At 46.0% G+C, this 26,848-nt stretch overlaps 1 protein-coding gene across 2 annotated transcripts in view; it reads right to left on the minus strand.

Moving 5' to 3' along the window:
- LARGE1 (LARGE xylosyl- and glucuronyltransferase 1) overlaps window positions 1–26,848 on the minus strand; it is a 605,065-nt gene that overhangs the window by 43,736 nt on the left and 534,481 nt on the right. For both annotated transcript variants that reach the window (XM_043439875.1, XM_043439876.1), the window contains one exon: window positions 12,145–12,300. In XM_043439875.1, coding sequence (XP_043295810.1) covers window positions 12,145–12,300 — 156 coding nt within the window. The remainder of the gene's footprint in view (window positions 1–12,144; window positions 12,301–26,848) is intronic.

A 26,848-nucleotide genomic window follows, 5' to 3' on the forward strand; every position in this document is an offset into this window, starting at 1 on the left:
GCCGCTTTGTTTTCAGCACAGATCTCTGTTTTACAAAGGAGGAAACTGAGGCCCAGAAAGTGTCGCCTGCCAATTACCACTAGAGAGCAGCAGTCTGGGCTGTGAATCCAGCCCTCGGACCTTTCACACCAGGGACATCTCACGACACAATTACTTCTCTCCTGGGGGATGGATGTGAAGGCCAAATGTGCTGGTGGAAGATAGCATGCTGCGTGAACAGAGCAGGCCACACAAATGCATTTGCAGTATGATCACAACCCAGCGAAAAGACAGACCAGCCAACCCCAGGCAGAAACAGACCAAAGGGAATCCACTGCAATGTTAACAAGCTTTTTTCTGAGTGGAGGATTCACAGATGAATTTTATTGGCCTTGTTATACGTTTTGTACTTAAGTAATTCCCTTCAATTTTCTCAAATGAGCTAATGCATGTACAAGTGCTTTGTAAACTGTAGAGTGCTACACATACCTCAGAAATATTATGATTGCATTATGTTCCTTTTCAAATTCTAATCCAGGACTGCTCACTGCTGACTGCATGGCTGATGGGATTTCAGGCTGATCCCAAGGAGCAGCTTGAAACCTGTCTCCTTCACATTCAGGTAATATCTCCAGGGAGATGCTTAGCTGGAGGGCAAGGGTGGTGTGGCTTTTGTTAACAGGGTCTGAATGCTACCCCCTACTCCACACTCCAGTCATGTGGGGAGCAGGGGGTTTCCCAACCAGCAAGTCGCAGAAACAAAAGACAGATCCCTCCTGAGATAAAAAGCATTTGCTAAACTGCTTCTTTGGGCAGCCAGCTGAGGCACAGGGAAATTTGGACTCAAAGGAAAATGGCCGTTAAGCCGTTTGCATTTATTTCTTCCCATCCTTAAGGACAGTGGCCTAGACTGACCCCTGAGCTGCCAGAGATGATGGCTGTCATGCCTGCGGACTCTAGAGGGATAGGAAGTGTGTCCTGGGGCTCGGGGCTCTGTCCTCTGAACTTCTGCTCAAAGTCAGGAAAAACTACATGGAGAGATTATGGGGATCAGTGGGCAATGAGGCCTGACTTTTCTGACCCTCATTTGCTATGTGACCTGGAGCAAGTCACTTCTCCAGAGAGCAGGACAAAGACTTTGGGTTGCAAGGATCATGTGCTCACGAGGCCAGGTGAGTGCTGAGAGCGCTGCAGGCACTTCCTCATTAATACTCACGTGGGTCGGAGACCACCAGCAGTCCTGTTTTACGGACGAAGACGATCATCATCTGAAAGGTTTGGCCATTTGGTCAAGGTCACAGTAAATGAACAGAGCAGCTGAGATTCACAACTAGCGGTATTTCCTCCAAGTTCTTGTACGTAATAAAGTCACTGCAATGCCTTGTTCATCAACCTCTGGGTCTAATGCTAGATGTTTCAGTGACTGTAGAGTTCTGAATCATGTGTCCCCCTTGGTGACAGAGATCTCTGGTGCTCAGGCTGAGAGAAGTGGCCAAGTTCAGGTCAGTAGAACGTGGGTAGATTCTGGCTACTACAGGCTCCATTTTTGACTGTCTCATGCACAAGCAAGAGTACCTAGTGGAGGATGCTCCATGGAGGGCAGAGCCACAAGATGGGAGGAGTCTGGACCCTGAACATGGAGAAGAGCCACCTGCCAATTAGGAACACCCACTTGGACTTTGTGTGAGTCATAAACTTCCAGCCCCCCAAGCCCATTTGATAAGTAATTGTGTTCCCTTAACTAACATGCTTACTTGAACTCTTTGAGTCAGTTAAGTGATGAAGACAGTACAACAGACCAATTCAGAAGTCTCTAAGGCCACCCCTTCTTGTGACACGTGTCCTTCTGATGCCTTAGGACAACGGGTAGAAACATAGGGATAAAATAACACTCAGGAGTGTTGCTTTACACTTTCAGCACTTTTTACTTTCAGCAGCCTTGATATCCATTTCTTCATCTGTCCCTCCCAGTAAGTGTATGAGACCTCTTGCCCCTAGTTGACAGATGAGGAAACTGAGGCACCAGGGATGTGCTCAGAAAAGCTGGGGCCCTTAACACATCTCTTGGAACCTCATTCATGATTCTTCCTTGTGGTTTCCATGAAGTGGTTAAATTTTATTAAACCACGTGGACAGGCAGAAAAAGATCACCAGCTCACTGGTTGCCTGCTGTGTGTACTAATGATCAAAGTTCCAGAAACCCAAAATACTGTTTTCCAAGGAGACCAAACCATGGGCCACTTTCATTCTCTCACGTGAACGGAAAGGCATGGGCTTAGGACCATTCAGTGAAGGTTCAGAGACGTCTGCCCAGCACTGACTGAGACTCTAAGAAAATAAAGAAGAAAATGGCATGGTCTGCTCCTTCCCAGGTATTACTATTAATGTGAACATCCCACACAATTAATCAGCCCTTATTTTATGCCAAGCCCCATGCTAGGAGTGTGGAATGAACCCCAGTGTCTGCATTTAAATTGTTTATACAGTCTGATTCCCATTTTACAGATGAGAAAACTGAGGCACAGAGTTTGAGTGGCCTGAAATCCCATAGGGAGTATTCCTACCATTTTACGTGAGGCAGTGTTGCTCCAGAGCTCTCCTCTTATGTTTCATGCAAGGAGCCAGTTAGGGCAAAAGTAAAAGTAGGCAGAGGTCTGTGACAAAGATGTGGGAGAGTCAAGCACCTGGCTGGTTTGGACAGATGACGTTTGGATATATCAGAGCCCAGGGGTGTGAAGGAGGGGTGTGTGCCTGTGGCCCAGACAGACCCTGTGAGTCTCTGGACCCTGGGCTCCTTCTTCATCCCCTCTCCTGGCCACCCAGGCAAACACTGGGATGCTTTAGCTCTGAGGTTTAACATGCCAAGGAGGGTCACGGGAGGCCGGCCTTGGGCAGCCTGTCATGGGACTCTGGGTGCCATCCACTCTGGGCTCCGCTGCCCACTGCGTGATGAAGGAGCTGGTGACACGCGGCTCGCATGTGAGAGCAATGATGCACTCCGGGGTTTCTCTGGGGTTTCTCGGGGATACAGCTGTTTCTACAGCGCCATCTGTTCCCTGGAACTGCCGTGCAGTGATGCTGTAAAGGGTTTGTAGGATCTGTTTATATGTGTCTTATTTTTAACTTCTCATTAAACCACGGTGTTGCCGCTTTCTTTCCTTCTTAGTGAGCTCAGCATCTGGGTATGTGACCCTGCAGGCAGCCCATCACCCTTGTAGCATGAGGGCGTTGAACTTGGAAGCCCTCATTTCAGCGATGAGGCAGAGATCTCAGAGCAGCTGGAAGGGACGGTGTCCAGGATGAGATTTCTGGTCAACACTAGTAATGAGACCTCCTGCACCCTGCTCACACCTTACCCCCTGGAGCCCTCATCCCAGCCTGGGCTCGGCTTGTTGAATGACCATTTTATAAGTGAGAAAACTAAAGCTCATGGAAGGCAAGAGTTATGCTCGAAGGCACAGGTCTAGTCCTAGGGCCAGGTTTTCTGATTTTTAAGTACAGGGATCTTTCCGGAGCACCACAGATACCTTAAGACAAGGACTTGTAATAGTTAATCTGTTTGACAAAATTTATCGAGCACATACCAGGCAGTCTTTTATAGGCATAAAGATATACTGATGAATGAAACAGATAAACAGCCCCGTGATCCCAGAGCTTACATCCTAGTTGGAGAGATATAACCAAAAAAAAAAAAAAATAAGTCCAGAATATAATCATTGATTGGTGATAAGAGCTGCAGCGAAAATGAGAAGCAAGAGCTCTGGGAGACAGGGTGCGGGGGTTGGGGTGCAGCGAAAATGAGAAGCAAGAGCTCTGGGAGACAGGGTGCGGGGGTTGGGGTGCATAGGTATGACAACTTCAGATTGGGGAGTGCGTTCAGTAGTTGTAAAATGACCACTCAGCTTGACACCAATTCCAGAGCTGCTGCCAACCTATCCTCTCTCTGAATTCCATTCTCTGAGCCTCCTTTTTCTCCTCTAAAAAGTAACGCTAATAATAAACACCTTGCAGGCTCATAAAAGAGTAAGAAAAATGATACAAACTAAAAGCCGCTAGGAGAATCACTGAATGACTTGTAGTTCCTCTTATGTTTATTATGTGTGTCTTTCTGGGGCTTCCCTGGAGGCTAGGTGGTGAAGAACCTGCCTGCCAAGCAGGAGTTGCAGGTTTGATCCCTGAGTTAGGAAGATCCCCTGGAGAAGGAAAGGGCAGCCAGCCCACTCCAGTACTCTTGCCTGGGAAATTCTATGAGCTGAGGAGCGTGGCAGGCTACAGTCCATGGGGCTGCAAAAGAGTCTGACATGACTTCGTGACTAAACTACAACAATATATTTTTTTGCCACGTCACGTGGCATGCAGAACTTCCCTAAATAGGGATTGAACTCATGTCCTCTGCAGTGGAAGCACGGTGTCTTAACCACCAGGGTACCAGGGGCCACCAGGGCAGTCCATCTTCTGTTCATTTTAAATAGGGATCTACATTGACTTGAGAAGCATGGCTTCAAAGTCAGGCAACCTGGTTTCCAATAATGGCCCCACCATGTAGGAGTTGCTTGACTTTGAGCATGTAACTCATCTCCTCTGAGCATTCTCATCTGTGAAATGTGACTTGTTAATGCCTCCCTCCGTTGATTGTGGTGAAGAAGAAAGTTGCATTTCCTCTTTGCTTTCTCTGCAGGAAATCTCCAATTGTCAAAGGCCAGAAGAAACAGAGAAAGCTCTTTGAGCAGCACAGAGAGCTCTTCCAATGCAGGAGAGGACACAGTGACTAAGGCCTAGGGCATGGATGCCCCAGTTGGCTTCGGCATCTCCCGTGTCATCACTGGGAAACTGTTACTGGTTCACGGGTGTGCTGTCTTGGGGAGGATTCTGAGTCTGGGGCTGACCCCAGATGGCTGAGTGAGGTCATCAATTAGTGATGTCTGCTGTGGGCATGGGATAAGAAAACTCTAAGTTGGGGGCTTCCCAGGTGGCTCAGTAGTAAAGAATCTGCCTGCTAATGCAGGAGACACAGGTTTGAGCCCCAGTCAGGGAAGATCCCACATGCCTTGGAGCAACTAAGCCTGCGCACAACTACTGAGCCTGTACTCTAGAGCCCAGGAGCCAAATCTACAGAGCCCATGTGCCACAGCTACTGAAGCCCGCATGTCCTGGGGCCTGAGCTCCACACAAGGAAAGCCACTGCAGTGAGAAGCCTGCACGCTGCAGCTAGAGGGTAGCCCCTGCTCAGTGCAACTAGGGAGAAGTCCAAGCAGCAGCGGAGACCCAGCAAAGCCAAAATAAAGAAAGAAATAAGAGAAAACTCTGTTTGCTGACACTGTCTATCGACTTACAATTACACATAAATGTGAAAACTCAGTGATGTCCGGTCTTTTTTTTTTTTTCACTCCTTGGATGTTATGTTTCATAATTTAACTTCTACCATGACAGTGGATAATTCTTTTACCATTGACTTTGACCACTGGATTTCCTTTTTTTTTTTGGCTGCCAGAGAAAGGATGCACAGGGTGGTGAGCCCAGAAAGGGCTATTCTGAAGCTGATGAACTGAAAGTGACAGCTGTCAGAATGAAATCTGCAGAACAAGCAGCAAACAGTCCGGGGCCATTTCCTGCCAGGATAAACAGCATCTTCCCTCCTCTGGCCAATTCCTGCCCCTTCAGCTTACTCAGTGCAACCTTAGCCATTGAAAACTGTAAATTGAGTTTGGTACACTTTGGTTACTAAGGAAGGGCATGTACTTTAAGCAAGATTCCCATCCAAATTGGAAAGTATAAAACATCTGTAACAATATATATTTTAATGGCCTTGCATTTAAAAAGGTGAGCTTCTTTTATCTGGAAAAAAATCCCTGAGGTGGAGCAAGGCACTCTTGATGATAAAGGCAGCCTGCTATAAATACAGTGCCTGGGGGAGAGTTACATGTTGCTGGATAACACACTGTACGGAAGCAACACTATCTGCCCAGCTGTTGGGGACCACAGGGGGTGTCCTTATTTTTCACTGCTCCAAAGGACAGCACTCAGATTAATGGATTATTTCCAGAAGCGGGGATTTCAACTCAACATGAGTAAGAATGGGTTAGCATCTGGAGCTTTCTAACAGTGCAGTAAGCTGTTGGAGACGGTGGGCTCCCTGTCTTTGGGAAGATTCCAGCAGAAGCCAGATGCGAGCCTGTTAGGGATGCTGTAGAAGGATTTTTGCATGGATTAAGGGGTGGAGAATATCCATGATTATCCAGCTGTGTTCTGAGGAGTCCCAGGGTTTCTTGGCTATGCTTGAGGGGCTGGGTTGCTGAGGAAAGGGGAGAGAAATGCTAATATATAAAATTCTAGCCTCCATTGCGACTTCAATCAAATTATAGTAACTAAGGCCAAGTAAATGCTTATTGCATTACACAGATTAATTTACTGGTTCCAGGAAGAGATGCCCAGACAAACTACGGGACAGGAGTGACTGTGTCCCATTAGCTACTGTCATTCTACACCACACGTGGAGCCCAAGCTCTTCCAAACAAAATCATCTTGCTTTGGAGCAAGTACCTCAGAGGCTGGAAGATGAGGTCTGCTGCTTACTGAAGGGTTGAATCCCCAACTTCCTGAATTTATGCTCCTTCCCTCCTACATCTCCTTTTTCCTGTCTCTTTCCCTCTCTCTTTCTGGCACCGAGACCAATCAAATGGCTTCTTCCTTCCTACCCAAATTCTCCTAATTGCAGGGAAATCTACCTGGGGTTGTTTGAACCAGAGCAAATGTGACAGTCCCCGCCCATGCTGTATACACAGAGGTGTAGGTCCATCTCTCTACTAGGCCTTCCTAGAAAAAAAAAATCTTAAAAACCCTAAACCCATGTGTGTAACAACAGATTATGATAAGGCAGGCGGTTTGTAAAAACCCCATCTCAATGAATGTTGTGTTCTGGGTGCTGAGTCCTATTACTGGTGATTTAACACAAATTATCTGTGAGACACTATGGCAAAGGCATCATTGCCTGCAGTTACTGATCAGATGATGAACCCGAGGCTCAGAGCAGCCATGTGACCTCTCCGAGGTTCCTGTGTCTACTGAATGAGCAGCCTGGAATGACCGCTTATCATCATCACGTTCTCCATGAAGGAATAATAATAACACAAAATTGAACTTGCGCAGGCCCTGTGTGCTCATGTTGGCTTTGCTGGAGGCAGAGAGTGCCAAGCTCCTGTTCTCCTCTGGTCTCCACGGACCATGCTGCTCCCTCCACCCTCCATACCTTCTCATGCCTCCTTATTCATCCTTTGAATCCCACCTCCTCCAGGAAGTCTTCCCTGATGCACCTCTCTCCTCTTCTTCTGTGCTCTCAAAGTACCACACTGTCCCGGCACGTCTCACACTGATGACAACCTCCTGCCTGTCTGCACCCCTCACTAGACAAGCACTGTGAGAGTCAGGCTTCGATCTGCACTGCTGCCCCAGATCACGGCCCTGTGGCTGGGAACTGTTTGAGTGATTATCTGCCGACTGGATGAACGTGTCTTGAGACCTGGCGCCTGCCACCGGAGCCCTTTCCCATCTGGGATCCGCAGTTCAGTGGAGAGGTCCCTGACTTCCTCTCTTTAAGAGGACCACTATCAGTACACTTCTCACGGCTCCAATGACCTCTTCCCAGAACGGAGAGCTGTCGGCTTTGGGCCAGATCCAAGGTCTCACCCTTTCCCTCTGGCAGTGTTTGCAGATAACACTGGGCAGGCGGCGAGGGCCCAGGGTGCAGAGATGTGGCTCCAGGCTGTGTGTTACAGACTCCTGCTCTAGCCCTCCTCACTCTGAGCTGGCCAGGCTGGAGGCGGCTGACTGAAGCAGGGCACTGGGACCTGCTGTCTCGGTTTATGGGTACTGGCTGCACTTGCTCCCCTGTTCTCAGCACCCACAAAACATCCATCTGTCCTCTCGTCCCCACTGCTGCTGCCTGCGCTCAGAGCCCCACCGCCATCCTTTCTGCCTGGGGCGCGGCAATGGGCTCTAACCAGGCTCCCTGCCTCTCGTCTAGACCCTTCCATTCTGTTCTCCACACAGAGCAACTTTTCTCAGATGTAAACTTGACCATGTTTGAAGCCCTCTGGTGACTCTTCACGGCCAACAGGATTAAATTTAAATGCCCAAGCATAGCCACGGCCCTGCAAGGGTCAGCTTCATTCTCTGCCCTTCTGCCGATACGCCTCTGCTCCAGTAGAGAAACCATCAGCATGTTCTTTGCGAACTCTCTACTTCTTGGCTCTTCACGTCTGGTCCTTCATTCTGCTCTTTTTGTAAATATTTATTGAGTGTTTTTGTAAATATTTATTATGTGCTTGCTGCTATGCTAGGGGCGGGCACCCCAGAGGTGAATGGTACAGGCAGAGTCTCTAACAGTCTTATACTTGGGGGAAAAAATAGGGGAAAAATGACATGAATGAAATAACTGTGGACAGCATGTGTGTGCCGATGAAAAGAAAATAGGGCACCTCACAGAGAGTGATATAAAGGGCTACCTGAGGTTGGGACAGGCTGGGTGTGCCAGGACTTGAGAAGCAAGTGCAAAGGCCTTGGGATGGTGGAAGGAACACAAAGTTGGGGGGTGTGGGCTCAGTGTCAAGGGGAGAGTTTTTTTGGGGGACAGCTGGGGTGAGCCTTAGAGAAGGCTGCTCTCCCCGCACCCGGGCAGACTGTCCTCTCGCCATCTCTGACCCTGTCCCGTGGTGAGCACCATCTCCAGGGCCTGGAGCAGCCTCTGATTTCAACCGTGGTGCCCTGCAGGGCACCTGGCGGGTGGCTAGCTCTCTTAAGTGCTTATTCACCAAAGTAAATGCAGCCACAGATTCCAAGAAGGACCATGGAAGATTTCTCCCCTGATGATCCACCAGGGGAGACTGGTGTAGGAAGGGCTGGTGAGTCACTGTTAAAGGCCGTTCCATTTCGTAAGGCATTGAGCAGCACGCCACGGGAACTCACCCCTACAGAGATTAACGGATGACATCACCCTGCAAGGCTTTGTATTTGAGCGTCTTCCGTGGAGGAAAAAAAAAAAAAAGGGAGCAGGAGAACAGTTTATATTTAATGTTTGGGGGAAAAGTGCTGAATGGGCACTCAAATATTGATGATGATAACACATTCTGACTTGAGTGAAAAGAACGGAAGGAAAACCCAGAATAACACAGTGTTTGTGGAGACCTCTAAAGGCATCCCAGAGTCTGAGACGGAGGTCAAGAGCTTAATGGGTTTGTTTCCTCTCTGGTGAGTGGAAAAGAAGGGCAGATGCTGACGGAGGGTGACTAGAGAAAGGCTGGAGATTGAGGGGATGATGCTGTGACCTGGGGGTAAGTGACAGAGAACAAAGGAGGCCATGCTACTGGTCATCCTGATAAAGGGCCAGGTAGGTGTACGCTGGCAGAGCTTCCCGCTCCGCCCTGCCCCCAGAGCCTCAAAGAATTCTCCTGACATCCAAGAATACAAACGACAGGAGTAAGACAAAATCCTGACTCTCTAACCCACTTCCAGCATCCTTCCAGCCTGCCTCCCGCTTCCCCGCTGCTCGGCATCTCCTGCTCTCCACCTTTCCTATCAGCCCCTGGGCACACGGTCCATCCTTCCGGTCCTCACGGCAAACCCGCCCAGCCTCAGGACATCCGTGCCAGCAACTTCATCCGCCTGGAATGCGCTTCCTCTGCTGTTCTTTTTTCCTTTTCCAACTTTACTGCCGTATGTGTATGTTTAGTCACTCAGTTGTTTCTGACTCTCTGTGACCCTTTGAACTGTAGCCCACCAGGCTCCTGTCCATGGGATTTTCCAGGCAAGAATGCTAGAGTAGGTTGCCCTTTCCTCATCCAGGGGATCTTTCCGACTCAGGGATCAAACCCACATCTCCTGTGTCTCCTGCATTGCAGGTGGATTCTTTACCCACTGAGCCATCAGGGAAGCCTTACTACAGTATAGTTGATATACAAAAAATGAAAACAATCTAGTGAGTTTGGCTATATTTATATACTTATGATACTATTACAACATTTAAGGTATTAAAGATAACCATCACCTCTAAAAGTTTCTTGGTTTTTCCTTTGTGTGTGTGTGTGTGTGTGTTTGTGTGGTAACATCACTTAACACGAAATCTACACTCTTAAACATATTTGTAGAGGGCATCTCTGGCACTAACTGCACCTTTACAGCCCCTGAACATCAACTCCTCATGACCCCCTCTCCCCAACCCCTGGTAGCCACCATTCTGTTGTCAGCATCAATATGTGGGACTAGTTCAGAAGCCTCGTATATGAGACCTTGTGCGGTATCTGTCCTTCTGTGACCGATTCATTTCATTAGCACAATGTCTTCGAGGTTCATCCATGTTGTCACAAATGATAAGACTGGCCTCATTTTTAAAGTGGAACAACATTCATTGTATATGTACAGACTGCATTTTCCTTATCCATTAACCTTTCAATGGATACTTAGGTTGTTTCTGTAGCTTGGTTATTAAGAATACTGCTGCACTGAACATGGAAATGCAGACACTGCCCCCAGGATCCTGATTTTAATTTACTTTAGGACATATGCCCAGCAGTAGGACTGCTGGATCATATGACAGTTCTACTATTATTATTTTTTTTTTTGAGGAACCTCCATACTGTTTTCCATAGCAGCTACACCATTTTACTGACAGTGAACAAGGTTTCAACTTCTCCGCGTCTTTGCCAACTCTTACTATCTTTTGTTAACAGCCTTCCTGACAGGCTTGAGGAGGTATTGCCTCCTCGTGTGACTTTGACTTGTATTCCCCTGATCCTGCACGCTTCCACAGCTGCCTCTTTCTTGAATCTGAGTCTCAGATAAAATGTCACCTCCTCAGAAGTCCTCCTTGACTTCATGTCATTATGTCACATGTGCTGCTGGCTGATAATTTTTCCTGATAGCTTGGCTAGTTACTGTGTCCTCCCTACTAAAATATTAATAGCAGCGCCATGAGCGTGGGGATCACTGTCCTGTGAATGAATCCTCAGCGCTCAGAACAAGAAGGCCTTCAATAAATGTTTGTTGACTGGCTGAATGAACCAGTTACTCATGTGTTTAATACTAAGGGTCAAGGAGAGGACAGGGAGCAAACATCTATCAAGCATCTAACACAGGGCAAAGATTGGAGGCAGGAGGAGAAGGGGACGACAGAGGATGAGATGGTTGGATGGCATCACCGACTGGATGGACATGAGTTTGAGCAAACTCCTGAGATGGTGAAGGACGGGGAAACCTGGCGTGCTGCAGTCCGTGGGGTCACAAAGAGTTGGACACGACGTAGCAACTAAACAACAGCAGCAACATAGGGCAGATGCTGACCGAGATGGATTACACAGTATCTCAGTCTCAGAATAGCCCCATGACAGCTTTCCTTATCTCTATTTGACACATGAGGAAACCGAAGCACAGAGAGACTGAGTAACTTGCCTGAGATCACAGAAGTGGAAATCAGAAGGGATTAAAGCCCAACCAGGCCAAGCTGACCCCACACGCCCTGCCTTTTCCACTATAATAAGCTGCTTCCCCACATCCTGCTCCTTAGAGCTTCAAACCAGTCTCAACTTTGCTCCTACGTGCTATGTGACCACAAGCAAACTGCATAACCTCTCTGTGTCTAAAATGTCTTCAACTCTAATTGGGAAAAAAAAAAAAAAAGGTTTCTATGAGCATCAAATAAGATATACAAAGAAATTATAAACTGTGAAGAAACAGGATAATACAGTAGATGTCAGCTGTGTCTGTGATCTAGCTGTGAAAATATTTTGTGCCACCCCATGTACTGACCCTGAATCCTGGGTGTCCCATGTGCGTGCCGTGTCCACAAAGCCCTCAGAGTCCCCAGTTGAGGAGAGACCCTCAGCCTGTTGTTTCACTGAGGTTTTTCTCACTCTGATCCCTCTGCTTGGCAGCTCCCTTCTGACTCCATCTGGTCTGGGCACGCGTATCCCCTCTGCATCCACAGAGATGAGCATGGAAGTGACCTGCTGATGTGCCTGTCCCCCCGCTGCCCCGTTCCCCACTCCAAGGTGGGGATGGCACCTGGTTCCTCCTGGGCCTGCCCGGAGCCTGGCACAGAGCCAAGCACTGGAGGTCCTTGGCAGACCAGCAGAGAGGCCACCCCCGCCTGCGTGGCCGAGCCCTGGGGCCACTCACGTTTTCACTGTTGACGTCAGCCTCACTGGGGCAGCCGAACAGCTCCCGTCGCAGGAGGTTCCCATCGTACTCCAGGAAGGTCAGGTAGAGGTTACGGAAAAACTCTACGTGCTTGTTCTTCACCCGCAGCTTCTTGGGGGAGTTCCAGTGAATGACCTGGTGGAACAAAGAGACAGTCAAGCCGGGAGGAACTGTGCTTGTGGGAAGCATGGCTGGGCACTTGTCTAAGCACTATCTGGGGGCCTTCCCATCCATCCATCCATCCATCCGTCCATCCATCCATCCATCCATCCATCCATTCATCCATCCACCCATTCATTCATCCATCCATTCATCATTCAGCATTTACGGTCCAGGGGTTAAGAGCCAGGGTGCTGAAGCCAGACTGCCTGGAGTCAAATCCTGCTCTGCTCTAGGTAGTGGTTTAATCTTGGGCAGACTGCTGAATCTCTCTGTGCCTCAGTTTCCTCATCTGTGAAAGTGAATAGTAACAGCTCCAGCTGAGATCAGTCTTTTAAGCTTTTGCCTCTCAGCTCCAAACCTGCTTTGTGATGCTGAAGCCAGGACTCTGCAAACCCTACTTCTGCTCTGCCAGCCACTTCCTATTCATGAGAGGGAGACAAAGTCAGGAGGGGGAAAAAGAAAGACTTGCCCGTTCCTTTTGCTTCCTGTCCCTAAGTCCTTTCTCCACACCAGCTGTGGCACTTCCTTCCTTCAGCAGCAGCTAAACCCACTCTGCGGTTTTTCCAAAACTCAGACCCCGCTTCCTGGTCCTCTGTCTCCGCCTGGTGCTGCTGGCTCGGGAGCTGCCTGCAGACCCCACCTCAGAGTGTGGCTTCCAGCCCCGAGCTGGACTAATTTCCACCTCTTCCCTCTGTTACTTCAGCTCCAGGGGTGGGAACTGCTTCTTGCAATTTTCTATTTTTGCTTTTATAGTTACCAAGTGAACTCTTTACATCTAGTTATCATTTTTAAAGATTAAATTCTCTGTTCAAATAATTGGTATGGTTTTTGCCTCCAGCCAGGACTGACGGATGCCCTGTCTCCCAGAGCTGCTGGGAAAAATCAACTCATTAATACATGTAAAGCATGGAAGTACTGCCTGGCATAGGACGAGTGCTCAGTCCATGCGGGCTCTGACTATTAAGTGCCTACAGTATACGGAGCTGGGAGATGGCAGAGGCCCCTGCTGGCCGTGCCCGTCTGTGGCCTGCTGGGGAGATGGGTCCCCAGGCAGGTAATAGGAGGCAATCATGGAGGGAGGATCAAGAAGAAATGGCATCTCTGGAAGCTCAGAGAAGCATCTCTTAGAAGGAGACTTAGCCCTTGCCACCAGCTGGGGCTTGAAGGGTGGAAGAGGGGAGACTCTCCTGAGATATGCCCAATCGGGGCAGGAGGAGGTCTGGGGCCAGACATTAAAATAATTGCATGCGAGCTGGTGACACTCACACCCAGTGGGGATCATGTCTCTGCTGTGAAAGATGCCGGTGCTTGCCAAGTGCTGAGCCAGCAGGAAGGCTGATGGATGTGCATCTGACTCAGGAAACCTGAGCTTCTTCATCAGGGAGAAACTTTAACTAAGGGGGATGTCAGGGCCGGCCTGTGAGGCTCCCAACAACCCAATCGGAACTTCGCATTCACAAACCTGCTGGAAACTCTGGAGATACCGTGTCCTTAAATGCTCCAAATGAGCCCATCTGAATCCCACTGTCCATTTTACAAAGATGGTGCTTTGACCTGCCCATATGTCACAGCAGTCAGGCTGCAGAGCTGAGACACAAACCCAGCCCCGAACCCCAAACCCCAGGTTCCTGAGTGCCATCGTGTTCTGTGTCAATGGCTGAGAGCTTTACAGGTGTGGAGAGGGAAACCTGCAGAGGAGAGATGGTTCGCTCACAGTCACATGGTGAGTTTGGAGCAGGCCAGGGCTGGGAAGAGGATTCAGGCCTCCTGGTGCTCCCCCACTGCCTCCCACCCTCCACTTGCTCCAGGCCATCTCTTATCCCATTATGCCTCATTCTGCTGTGTCTGCCCAGGGATCTAGATTTGTGTATCATCTAAGACAAAACATGAGGTTCCATAAAAAGCAGCAAAGGTTAAAGGAAGGTAGGGGGAGACGATGGTGGGTCGCTAGCAGGCCAAGGGGGTTTTAGAAAACCCTAGGAACTTGGCTTCGCTGGTGGCTCAGGTGGTAAAGAATCTGCCTGCAGTGCAGGAGACCTGGGTTCAATCTCTGGGTCAGGAAGATCCCCTGGAGAAGGGAATGGCTACCCACTCCAGTGTTCTTGCTTGGAGAATCCCATGGACAGTGGAGCCTGGTGGGTTGCAGTCCATGGGGTCCCAAAGAGTTGGACATGACTGAGTGACTAAGCACGCACGAACCTGGCTGCCTGTGATAGGTAAGTGCATGCTAAGTCTATTAATATGTATTCAGATTTACCTTTGCCACCTAGGACTTAATCATTAAAACATAGAATACTCCATTCCCCTTTGCTAGGCTCTATAGAAGTAAGCAAAATATCTACTGTTTACCTAATACTAATTATATGCTAGACATAGGCCAGGGTTTCTGGTGTGTGTGTGTGTGTGTGTGTGTGTGTGTGTAAACTTTCACATTCAGTCCTCAAAACAACCTGGCAATTTTTTTTTCTGTTATCATTCTTATTTTACAGGCAAGATCCTGACAGTCTCTCAGTAAGTAGCACGTCCTAATTCTAAATTGGGTCTTACTCCCAAATCTTTTTCTTTATACCACATCATTCATTCATTCAAAAAAATATTAGAATGAGCAATAGCTCTGTGCCAGGTCCTGACAGGGTCTGTGACCGCAGCGCGTGCATGTGCTAAGACGCTTCAGTTGTGTCTGACTCTTTGTGACCCCATGGACTGTAGCCCTCCAGACTTCACTTTTCATAGTTCATTGATCCTTTACTTAATATCACAAGTGATATTCTCACGATCCCACCTTATAGGTAAGGGAAGTTCAGCAAATCTCCCCGAGTCATATAGCTAGAGAGTGGGAGATGCAGGATTCAAACTCAAAGAGGCAGAGACGTTAAGAATCTCTTTCTTATTCCTCCCATGCAATCATCAAATGACTGATTGCAGCAATGAACATGAGATTTTCAGATTACAGGATGAGAAATGATACCTGCTCTCCCCTCCTGAATGTAGAGACTGTACCCAAACCTGGGATGCAAAGGTTGCAGGGTGATTTAGCGCTTCTCAGATATACAAGCTGGACCTCCAACCGAGGGGGAAGTGGAGGGGTGGCACCCACATTGCATGGCAGGTGGGCTGCAGAAGCTGCCAGGCATTGGGGGCCCCAGGGGTGTGATCTGACTGAATCTGAAAAGTCTGTAAAGGCTGAAAATATGTGCAGACTTAGAGTCAGCCTGAGATAAGCCTGAGAAATTGATGGAAATTGACTACTGTCCAGGAAACTTAAACATCATCTGAGAAGACAGTGGAAGTCAACGTGATGAAAGGAGAAAAACTCTGTCACCCATCAAGGGTGCAGGAAAAAGCATTTTAAAGACAGAAACAAGACCCTGGTACAAGGATGAGGCTATGGGAAGAGTGCAGCCAATACTTTGACTTCTGAAGTCCTTGGAACCCACAAGCGAAAGTGTTAGTCACTCAGCTGTGTCTGACTCTTTGTCTGCGCATGGACTACAGCGTGCCAGGCTCCTCTGTCCATGGGATTCTTCAGGCAAGAATACTGGAGCGGGTTGCCATGCCCTCCTTCAAGGGATCTTCCTGACCTAGGGATCGAACCTGGGTCTCCTGCATTTCAGGTGGGTCCTTTACCATCTGAGGCACCAGGAAAGCCCTCTGGAACCCACAGGGCTCATAAAAATAATAGATGGCGCAAAACTGCTAAGAAATCAGAACCTGTGTGCAAATGCCAGGTAAATAAGAACAAAGGGCTAATGTGTTCCAAGTTACTGAGATAAAGAGTATTTGGAAAATGGGTCTCTGTCTCAAAACCTCCACTGACTTTCTTGGTTTACAGAATAACAACTATTCTCTTTAGATCAGCAGTGAAATCTGTTGCGAACTAGCTTCCACTTACAATTCCAACTCTATCTCCAGGAGAAAAGAACTTTCTGGTATTTCTTGAACATGTCTTCCATGATTCAGTGCCTTTGCATATGTCCCCCTCCTCCCTAGAATATCCTTATTTCTCCTCTACCATACACATGCCTGCTTATCCTTCATGGATGAGCTCAAATGCACCTCTTCTGTAACTCCCTCCTTGACGACTCATGTCAGAAGGCTGCCTCTGAGCAATCTTTCTCTCTTCCCTATTCTTCATTCCTAACATTGATTTTGTTTGTAATTGCAATGTCCCTAGCCCCCGTGAGTGGCTCATGATTCATTCAAGATTCAGCTAATCATGATGATTCTACTCTGATTTCCCAGACTCCCTTGCTGCTAGGGGAGGCCATGTGGCCCAGGATTGCTCAAAAACAGATGGCAAAGCATATATTTGATTTCTTAGTCATAAGGTTCAGATAAGATATCATTCTCCCACCCCACTCACTTTTCTGTTATGAATAAAGATGTGAAGATTGGCACCATGACAGCCATTCTGTGACTGTGAGGTCAACACACTGCTAATCTACAAACCAGTTCTATAGTTGCTTACACCAGAACTCTTAGGGAAGAAATTCAAACCCCCTATTTTATTTTTAGCCACTACAAATTGGGTTTTCTGATTTTCATTGTGAGCATTCCTAATATAACACCCAAGGCAGTTGTTGGGTCCTTCCTTAATGCTCTTATATTTAATTCTATTAGAGAACTCATTGCATGCTCTTGTAATTATTTATTTACATTCCTGCACCTGGCAGCTCTGGAATAGGAATTTCTGAACCAGCAGGGACCATGACTTATTATTCTTCCTGAGTGCCATACAGCCTGCCAGGTAGTTAGTATTCAATAGTTGCAATTTTGTTCAAGAATGGAAATCATGATGATGACATTCTCAATAATCCTCATTTTCTGTCTGTCTACAGCAAATCAGTTATAAAAGCCCTATTCATGTGGGCTTTAGGATGGAGAAACATAGTCCCCTTTTCTTCATCTAAGGACCAAACAGCTTGCCATTTTCTCGTGACGGAGTTTAAGCTCCTCTGTCCTTCCCTTGTCTGGTACTTCAAGAAGGACAATGGTCTCACAAGTTCCTTTCCTTGTCATCTTTAGGATTATGATGCATGCTAGAAAAGAACAAGACACACACCTTATCCAAGTCCCAGCTCTAGCTCTTATCTGCGAGGTGGCTTGGACATGGCTGCCTAGTATCATGAAGCCAGTCCCTCATCTCTAAAAAGGACTAAGAGCAACTGCCTTGGAGTGTGTGGTCAAGACCAGGACTGATGGATTGATGGGCATGAAGGCATTTCACTTGTGCTTATTAAATTACAAAATAAATCTGGTTATAGACTGCATGAAACAGCCACCCTATCAACTAGGAAGGCTGGAAGAAAACAGGAAAGCAAAGAGGAATAAGCAATAAGATTTAAGAGCATGAACTGCATGTTGAGGGAGCCAGGGGCAGAATGGTAGGATGCATACAGACAATACAGCCCAGAGGAGGGTCCTCCTGGTAGAATCTCAAGAAGGGGCTATGCAGGAAGGCAGACACTCAGGTGGATTTAACTCCTTGGGCAGAGACTGGAGAGTGCTAAAAGGCAGGGGAGAGAGGCAAATGTTACCTTTGCTTTTCCCAACTCTGTCACCCAAACAACGTATCTGCACCTCTATTTTCCAGTCTGTTAAAAGGAATTATCAATAACAATATGTGCTTCAGAGCATCAGTGAGACAAGAAATGGAAAGATGTCTGCTGTGGAGCCTGAAACAGACCGGCACTCATTGTGCAGGAGTCTCAGGAATATATGTGATCTGTCCCCAAGGATTGTCTTCAAGGTGATGCTGACCCTCAGGCTGTACTTAAACTTAGACTGATGGTTCTGTGACTGCAAGACCTGTGTTTGTCCATCTCTGCACACACAGTGACAGGCTTGGTCAGTGTTTCCTGACTGCCATGGAATCCACTGCGATTTCCTGCTCCCCAGCCATCAACTGCTAAAGATTCTATTCCAATTCTCTCCCTTCTCTTTTCTCATTCCTGACAAGTGCCAGGTAGCGGCTGTTAAATAAAAACGGTGTCCTTGATGCTCAAGACTACAAGCCACAGATCCTCTGTGACTCTCAGCCTCCTTTTACAAAGGTTCCTGTTGTTCCTTGGTTTTCACAAGTCCCAGAAAAAAATTCTCCCCAGACAAAAATGCATCATTACCCAGGAGAGGGGAAGAAAGACCAAACTCAGTGATTATTTAGCTCCCTCATCTGGAAAATGTAGACACTTAGGCCAGGGCATGCATCTGAGGCCTGTCTTACAGCTGATCATGTCTAGTCCGTCATCTGTAACATTTCTCATTTTTCCCTGCCTGAGGTGGTAGAGGTTGAGGAGAGGCAAAAAAAAAAAAAAAAAATACAAAACGAAAAATAGGAAAGTGGATAACTTTGAAAATACTCAGGGCTGGGAGGGTCATAACTCCAAGAAGATTCAGTTATGTTCTCTAACATTCATCATGTTCAATGTTTTGTTTTGTTTGCTCTAAAATGGGAATACCAATCAACTTGAATTGGATTCTGTCTGGTCTATCTGAAGAATTCCAGATGGATCTCTGAGAGTCAGAAGTGGGAAAGTGATGCACTCAGCCCAAGGATCTTCTATGACTTTGCCTAGCATGACTTCTCTGCAGTCACTCGACCTATGGATGGGGACCAGCCCTATGTGTTCCCTGCAGAGGAAATTAATTACTAAAACTTTACACTAAGTCCCCCACATCCAAACATATGAATGAGAGCATGTGCGTAAGTCCAACCAAGTTAGCCTAGGCACCCAACTAACACAACTGAGTATATAGTACTGTAATAGGATTATAATACTTTCCATACAAATAATACATAAAAAACAAAAATACACAAAAAATAAAACATTTTTCATCCTACAGTACAGTACCTTGAAAAGTATAGCAGTGCCAACATCACTGCTGCTGTTAATGCTTACTTCTGGGCATCCAGGGCTTGAAATCAAGATACTAAACTATTGTACTCTATACACTGCTGTCAGTCAGTCAGTTCAGTCGCTCAGTGGTGTCCGACTCTTTGCGACGCTGTGAACCGTAGCACGCCAGATCTCCCTGTCCATCACCAACTCCCAGAGTTCACCCAAACTCATGTCCATTGAGTCGATGATGCCATCCAATCATCTCATCCTCTGTTGTCCCCTTCTCCTCCTGCCCTCTGTCTTTCCCAGCATCAGGGTCTTTTCAAATGAGTCAGCTCTTCGCATCAGGTGGCCAAAGTATTGGAGTTTCAGCTTCAGCATCAGTCCTTCCAATGAACACCCAGGACTGACCTCCTTTAGGATGGACTGATTGGATCTCCTTGCAGTCCAAGGGACTCTCAAGAGTCTTCTCCAACACCACACTTCAAAAGCATCAATTTTCAGCACTCAACTTTCCTTGTAGTCCAACTCTCACATTCATACATGACTATTAGAAAAACCATAGCCTTGACTAGATGGACCTTTGTTGACAAAGTAATGTCTCTGCTTTTTAATATGCTGTCTAGGTTGGTCATAACTTTCCTTCCAAGGAATAACCGTCTTTTAATTTCATGGCTGCAGTCACCATCTGCAGTGATTTTGGAGCCCCCCAATAAATTCAGCCACTGTTTCCACTGTTTCCCCATCTATTTGCCATGAAGTGATGGGACTGGATGCCATGATCTTAGTTTTCTGAATGCTGAGCTTTAAGGTAACTTTTTCACTCTCCTCTTTCCCTTTCATCAAGAGACTCTAGTTGTTCTTCACTTTCTTCCATAAGGGTGGTGTCATCTGCATATCTCAGGTTATCTTGATTCCAGCTTGTGCTTTTTTCAGCCCAGTGTTTCTTATGATGTACTCTGCATATAAGTTAAATAAGCAGGGTGACAATATACAGCCTTGACGTACTCCTTTTCCTATCTGGAACCAGTCTGTTGTTCCATGTCCAGTTCTAACTGTTGCTTCCTGATCTGCATACAGGTTTCTCAAGAGGCAGGTCAGGTGGTCTGGCATTCCCATCTCTTTCAGAATTTTCCACAGTTTATTGTGATCCACACAGTCAAAGGCTTTGGCATAGTCAATAAAGCAGAAATAGATGTTTTTCTGGAACTCTCTTGCATTTTCAATGATCCAGCGGATGTTGGCAATTTGATCTTTGGGTCCTCTGCCTTTTCTAAAACCAGCTTGAACATCTTCACGGTTCATGTATTGCTGAAGCCTGGCTTGGAGAATTTTGAGCATTACATCACCAGCATGTGAGATAAGTGCAATTGTGCAGTACTTTGAGCATTCTTTGGGATTGCCTTTCTTTGGGATTGGAATGAAAACTGACCTTTTCCAGTTCTGTGGCCACTGCTGAGTGTTCCAAATTTGCTGGCATATTGTGGGCAGCACTTTCACAGCATCATCTTTCAGGATTTGAAATAGCTCCACTGGAATTCCATCACCTCCACTAGCTTTGTGCGTAGTGATGCTTCCTAAGGTCCACTTGACTTTGCATTCCAGGATGACTGGCTCTAAGTGAGTGATCACACCGTCGTGATTATCTGGGTCGTGGAGACCTTTTCTGTACAGTTCCTCTGTGTATTCTTGCCGCCTCTTCTGAATACCTCCTGCCGTACGGTACTGTGCACAGTGCTGTTCAGTGCTTGTAGAGGACGCACACAGGTAACAATGGACGCCAGAGAGATGAACTGACTTGCAAGACTGGACGTGCAAATGCATGTTCACATTGCTGAAAGTTTACAACTTGAAGGTTCGTATGTAGAGGACTTACTGCGTACTCACTTTCACTGAATCTCCACAGGGTCCTCCAGGGTGTCTCCATTGATTTGAGGACAAGGAGGACAGAAAGAAGCAGTTTCCACTTTCAGAGAGAGGTATGAACTCTTCAGGTGAGGGATGCTATCAAGGCTGGTTGAGCAGCCAGTTTGGTAGAATGTTAGTAACGCCCCCCGAGTCATTGCTTGGAAACTCCGAGAAGGCAAAGCTGGCTTCCAGGATCCCAGCAGGCCTTGCTGTCGCTTTTCTGCATGCTCTGCACTTTCCTTCACAGAACCAGACCTTGCCTTCTTCCGGTGATTATAACAGGGCTACTGGTCAGGCCTGACCTGCCAGAGCAAGGGCATGCAACTCGAAGGGCGTAACCAATGAGACATTCCAGACCATTCACGCACATGAGTCCCAGGAATGGTCAACAGAGTTGCCCTGCAGGGTCACTGGGGGAGAGAGGGGTCTCTCTCTTCAATTTGAGATCCTGAGTACTCGTCACTTTTACATTCCCTTGCTTGGATTTCATCACAGTGTGTTTTCCTGCCTGAAAGGACCAGTTTGATCATTTGTTTTCTTGGTTGATATCTGTCTTCTGCACTGGAATATAAGCTTCGGAGAGCAGAGCCGCCACTATCTGGTTCACCATGCACGATCAGTGCTCAGGATGGTGTCTGGGCCACAGCGAGTGTGCGATATGTATTTGTTGAATGACGAAGCTCTCCATACTAGCTGAGGAGGCTGCCGGAAGTCACCCTGCCAGGACAGAGGAGGCAGACAGAGCAAGAAGCAGAGAGAGGAGGAGAGGCAGGAGGGCTCTGTCACTGGAGTTTCCATGTCTCACTGTGTCAGGGCAGAGGGCAGGATCCCGAGCCCTCATATCGAGCTGTACTGAGGAACAAATATGCCTGGCTAAGTGTATTACCAATCCTACTAATAACTCTTTCAGTGCATTTATGAATATTACTTGATAATAACAATAATATTTAACTAAAATAACTGTCACAAAATGAACAAAGGACTTAAAAAGAGTCCTGCATTATAACCCAAAGTGCAAAATAAATCTATATGAGCCCATGGGGATATGACTTCATGATCTAAGAAATAAGGATAAATGGGGGAAAGAGACAAAACTCCTTAGAGAAGAACCCCAGTGACAGACGTGGATTCCACCCCCTCCCCAGGAAGTGGAGCTCAATTAGCTCACTTCCAGTTCAGGTAGGTATCCTGACTCACTTCCAAAACAGGAAGAAGGAAAGGGAAACATAGTAATTTATGGCACAGAAGCCTGGCAAGGTGGTCCAGTGGCCAAGACTGCAGGGGGCTTGGGTTCAATCTTTGGTCAAGGAACTAGATTCCATATGCTGCAATTAAAGATCTCATATGCCACAATAGAGACCCAGCACAACCAAAATAAATAAAATAAAATAAAATATTCAAAAAGAAAAAAGAAAAAAAAAGGAAAGGTGGTTATCAACCTTAGTGGTGCCACGGGTAGAGATGAGATTCCTCCAGACAGAATGTCATGAGGAGGGCATTTCACTTCTGAGACAGTCTTGCCAAAGACCTATATAACCTCAGTCTGATCACGAGAGAATACATATTTGAGGGATGTTTATAAACTACCTTATCAGTTCATACCTCCGAAGTATCAAGGTCAATCATGAAAGAAAAACAAAAAAAGACTGAGAAACTCTCAGAGACTAGAGGAGACTATGGACATAAAGGGAAGAACTGGTGAAGTGAAGCTAAAGCCTGACGTTTAGTAACAGCAATGCATCCATGTTGGCATGTCAATTTTGACAAGTTGGCAGTTGTTACATAAGATATTGGCATCCTCAATGGCTCAGCGGGCAAAGAATCTGCCTGCAATGCAAGAGACACAGCAGATGCAGGTTCTTTCCCTAGGTCAGGAAGATCCCCTGGAAAAGGAAATGGCAACCCACTCCAGTAATCTTGCCTGGGAAATCCCATGGGCAGAGCAGCCTGGAGGGCTATGGTCTAAAGGATAGCAGAGCCAGACACAGCTGAACACACACACAAAGATGTTAACATTAGGGAAAACTGGACTCTACCTGCTACTTTTAGATTTTTTCTTCAAGTCTAAAATTCTTCCAAATAAAAGTGCATATTAAAAACAAAAAAAGAGCTCTACAAAGGGACGACTGATTGAGAATACTAAGAACACAAGCATGTGACCAGCAAGAAAACAGCTGAGCTGATTCTTCTGTTCCCAACACGAGCTCTTTCTTAGCTACATCCCCAAGTACAGAAACGCCTATCTAATTAGATCTGACAAGAAATTGGTTAAAGAAAAATTAAATCCTCAAGACTACTTCAAAAACAATTTACAAGCATGATCGTAAAGGAAAAACTTCACCCCAAGTGCGTATTATGCCTTGAGATATTACTTAACATTAGTACAAAGATGCATGATTAGCAAGACATTTAAAAACAAAGCATCCAGAATATGAAGATGAACCTCTATAAATTTTTGATGACGTTTTAAATCTTGTGATAGCCAGTCTTGAACTTTACAACATTCACTAAAACCCCATGAAAAGGGTTCTGCAGTCTTTTTGGAGATTTCATACATCAAAATGAAAGATAATAAAATCCAATAAGGAAAACACTTGTTTTTCCTGCCTTGACAAAAATGGCTGGAAAAATACACAGAAGATAATCTGGTAACAAACGAAGTAAATTCCTTGGTCAGCAAATATTGTAGGAAGAGTCCTAGAAAACAGATGATGAAAGCCTGAAGAAATTAGTATTAGAACAAATTACATGGGAGGTTTGCTATAGAGTTAAATCAAAGTACAGAGGATTCGGACGTGCATCATCTTATGTTATTTGCAAGATTCTGCTTAGAAAATGAAATACACAAAAAGCAACTCCCCAGTGAGTGCTATAGGAAAGATGTCCTGGGGAAATTCTATTCTAAGCAGTGAATTCCTACTTCAATGATGATAATGTTTTATGGAGAGTGCATGTGTGGAATCACTGAAGGTACAGTTGCTTTAACCGGAATAACAAGAGGATTCTAAGAAAAGTTACAGAAGGAGCGCCTCTTAGTGAATTCCAGTACCGCGCCACTGATGGGCAAGTTTGTAAAAAACACTGGAAGCCCATGCGCATCAGTACTTTGGTACTATTATTAATAGATGGCGTTGATTTGGGTAACTATAAAGACTGAAGATATCAGACTTTTTCCAATACATTCTAGTGACATGAGGAATGAGAATGAAACCCTCTGGCCAACACAGAGTTTCACTAGTTAACTCAAGGCAAAGGAAGTACAATAGATGAAATATGTAAAGATGATTCACGCATTTCTGCTTTTATGAAAAAATGGTTGTCGGTGGCATGCTATCTCATGCTTTTGGAAAAAAAAAAAAAACACCACACCCCTGAATCTGACCCTTTAATGTAAATGTGATGAATGTAAAAGTAACTCCTTTTATAAAGAATCTGTAACAGAGATGGAGCTTTTAGAAATATATATTTGAAATTGTTTCCCTCTTCATACAGGGATTTTTAGGTAAAAATGTTGTTTCCTATCAAACTCATCATCTCTCCATTCTTAAAAACTTCAGTGACTCATGTCCATAATTAACAAACACTGCTTAGTTGGTGCTCCACTCTCTCAAAACCCTTCTCCTTCTTAATAGAGCCCACTGTATCTGGGGAAGTGTTTCTTATGGTGGGCTTCTCAGGAACCTGTCCCAAAGGCATTCCACAGTCAGTTTTGTGTGTTGACACAGAATGTTTGGGGGAAAAGGCTGGGGGATCCATAAAACTGGTCAGATTTCCCTGGTGCAGGATTTTATAGTATGGCATCCGGTACAGTACACAATATGCAGAAATTCCCTCTCCCCAGCTCTCCTCTGTCTTAAAGAAAACCCATTAACGGTTCTCAGAACTGTGTGGCCACATGCTCCACAAAGTGCTATATAGAAAGGCAAACTCTCCAAGGGTCATTGGCTGGCTTCTAGGGTTGATGTTTCCAGGAATAAATGCACCAAAACTTCAGCTTTGTGTAACCAAGCCAGTGATGGATAACTTAAATCAATAACAATCAACGGAGTTAAGTTCTAAAAAGTACCCCATGAGCCAAGAATGGGTGAGTGTTGAGGAAAGACAAAAGACTAAGCTAAAAGCACCTCAAGTCCCTTCCACTGGGTGAGCCGTTCTCTAGCACAATGTCAAGACATCAGGCGATGGGCCACCCATCAGTGCTTAACCTGGGGTGAGCCCCTTCCCCTCTGCAGGTCCCCGATTCCGGCCTGTGAAAGGTAAGCACTGGAGTGGGTGAGGAAGAAGACACCTGGTTCACAGGTTTTGCCTGCTAGTCTGACTGAACATTACCCCAAGAGGATGCAAACCATACTCACAGGTTGTTAATAACAAGAATCCTGGCTCAGCTCAGTGTTCTGTGATGACCCAGAGGGGTGGGATGGGGAAGGTGCTGGGAAGGAAGCTCAAGAAGGAGGGAATATATGTATACACACAGCTGATTCACAGTGTTGTAAACAGAAACTAACATAGCATTGTAAAGCAATTATACTTCAATTGAAAAAACAAAAATTCAGATAGCAAAAGAAAAATAAAACGAAGGACCTATCTTTAATGGACTGGAGTACAATTCAATGGAAATACAGCAGGCGTGCACCTTTTCACGTCAAATAACAGTCCAGAAATAGACAAACAAAAAGACAAGAAAACAAAAGACCACAACTGAGATGTGCTATAGGAAAATATCTTTTTACAGGCTGGGGCTCTTTAGCACTGCCACATGAAAAACCATCCTTCTCTTTGAAAACAAATGGAATTAAGAAATTGGCAGTTTTTTCTTTTTTTTAAAAAGAATACTAGGTGTAAGAGATATATACTACTATATATAAAACAGATAAAGAACAAGACCTACTATATAGCACAGGGAACTATATTCATTGTCTTGTAATTACCTATAATGGAAAAGAATCTGAAAAAGTACGTATGTGTGTATATAAATATTGTTTATATATATATACACACATAAACATATATATGTATATATATACACACATACATAAATAAGTGAATCATTTTGCTATACACCTGAAACTAACACAACACTGTAAATCAACTATACTTCAATTTAAAAAAATACAAAAGGCAAAAAAGAAAGAATGCTAGGCTTACGACATGTCTCGTATTAAAGAGCCACTTCTTTTAATCTTTACATCTCCTCCGTAGAATGATTACGTCTCTACTTTCTCAGGTGAGGACAAGGTGCAGAGGTTAAATAGCCCAATGACAGCGCTGCAGTCTGGCCCACAGTGGGTGCTCCCGTTTGCTGGGTGAATGGGCGATTCCCAGGTATGAGCCACAGAGCGACGGCCAAAAGACAGGCTCCTTGGATAGGGGCCAGCCGCCTCATATTTAATCCCAGAACTCCTCGGGTTTACCAGCCATGGCAGGGCACGGAGACAATAAAACACTCGAGTCCTCGGACGTGGGTCGTGCAATGAAATCAAACAGGCACTGGCCTGAAGGAAAGAGGGGGCTGGATGGAAGGTGGTAATTCTAGATTTTAGATCTTCTCCCCCAACACAACTGTTTTTTCTTCCTCAATCCACCCCAATCTTCCAAAATCAACCTCACCATTCATCATTCTTATTACCCTCTCTCAGGCTTCCCCTGCTTCATTTTTCACTGCAGTCTGCTTAGCTACGGCTGGCTCAGGATGCTAATCCACGGCGGTCCCTTATCTTCCTCAAAAGATGCGAAATCTGACACCTCTCTAAGTATTATAAAATGTTTTAAAACTT

Source organism: Cervus canadensis, chromosome 21 (genome assembly GCF_019320065.1).
Source record: "Cervus canadensis isolate Bull #8, Minnesota chromosome 21, ASM1932006v1, whole genome shotgun sequence".
Classification (NCBI taxonomy): Eukaryota; Metazoa; Chordata; class Mammalia; order Artiodactyla; family Cervidae; genus Cervus; species Cervus canadensis.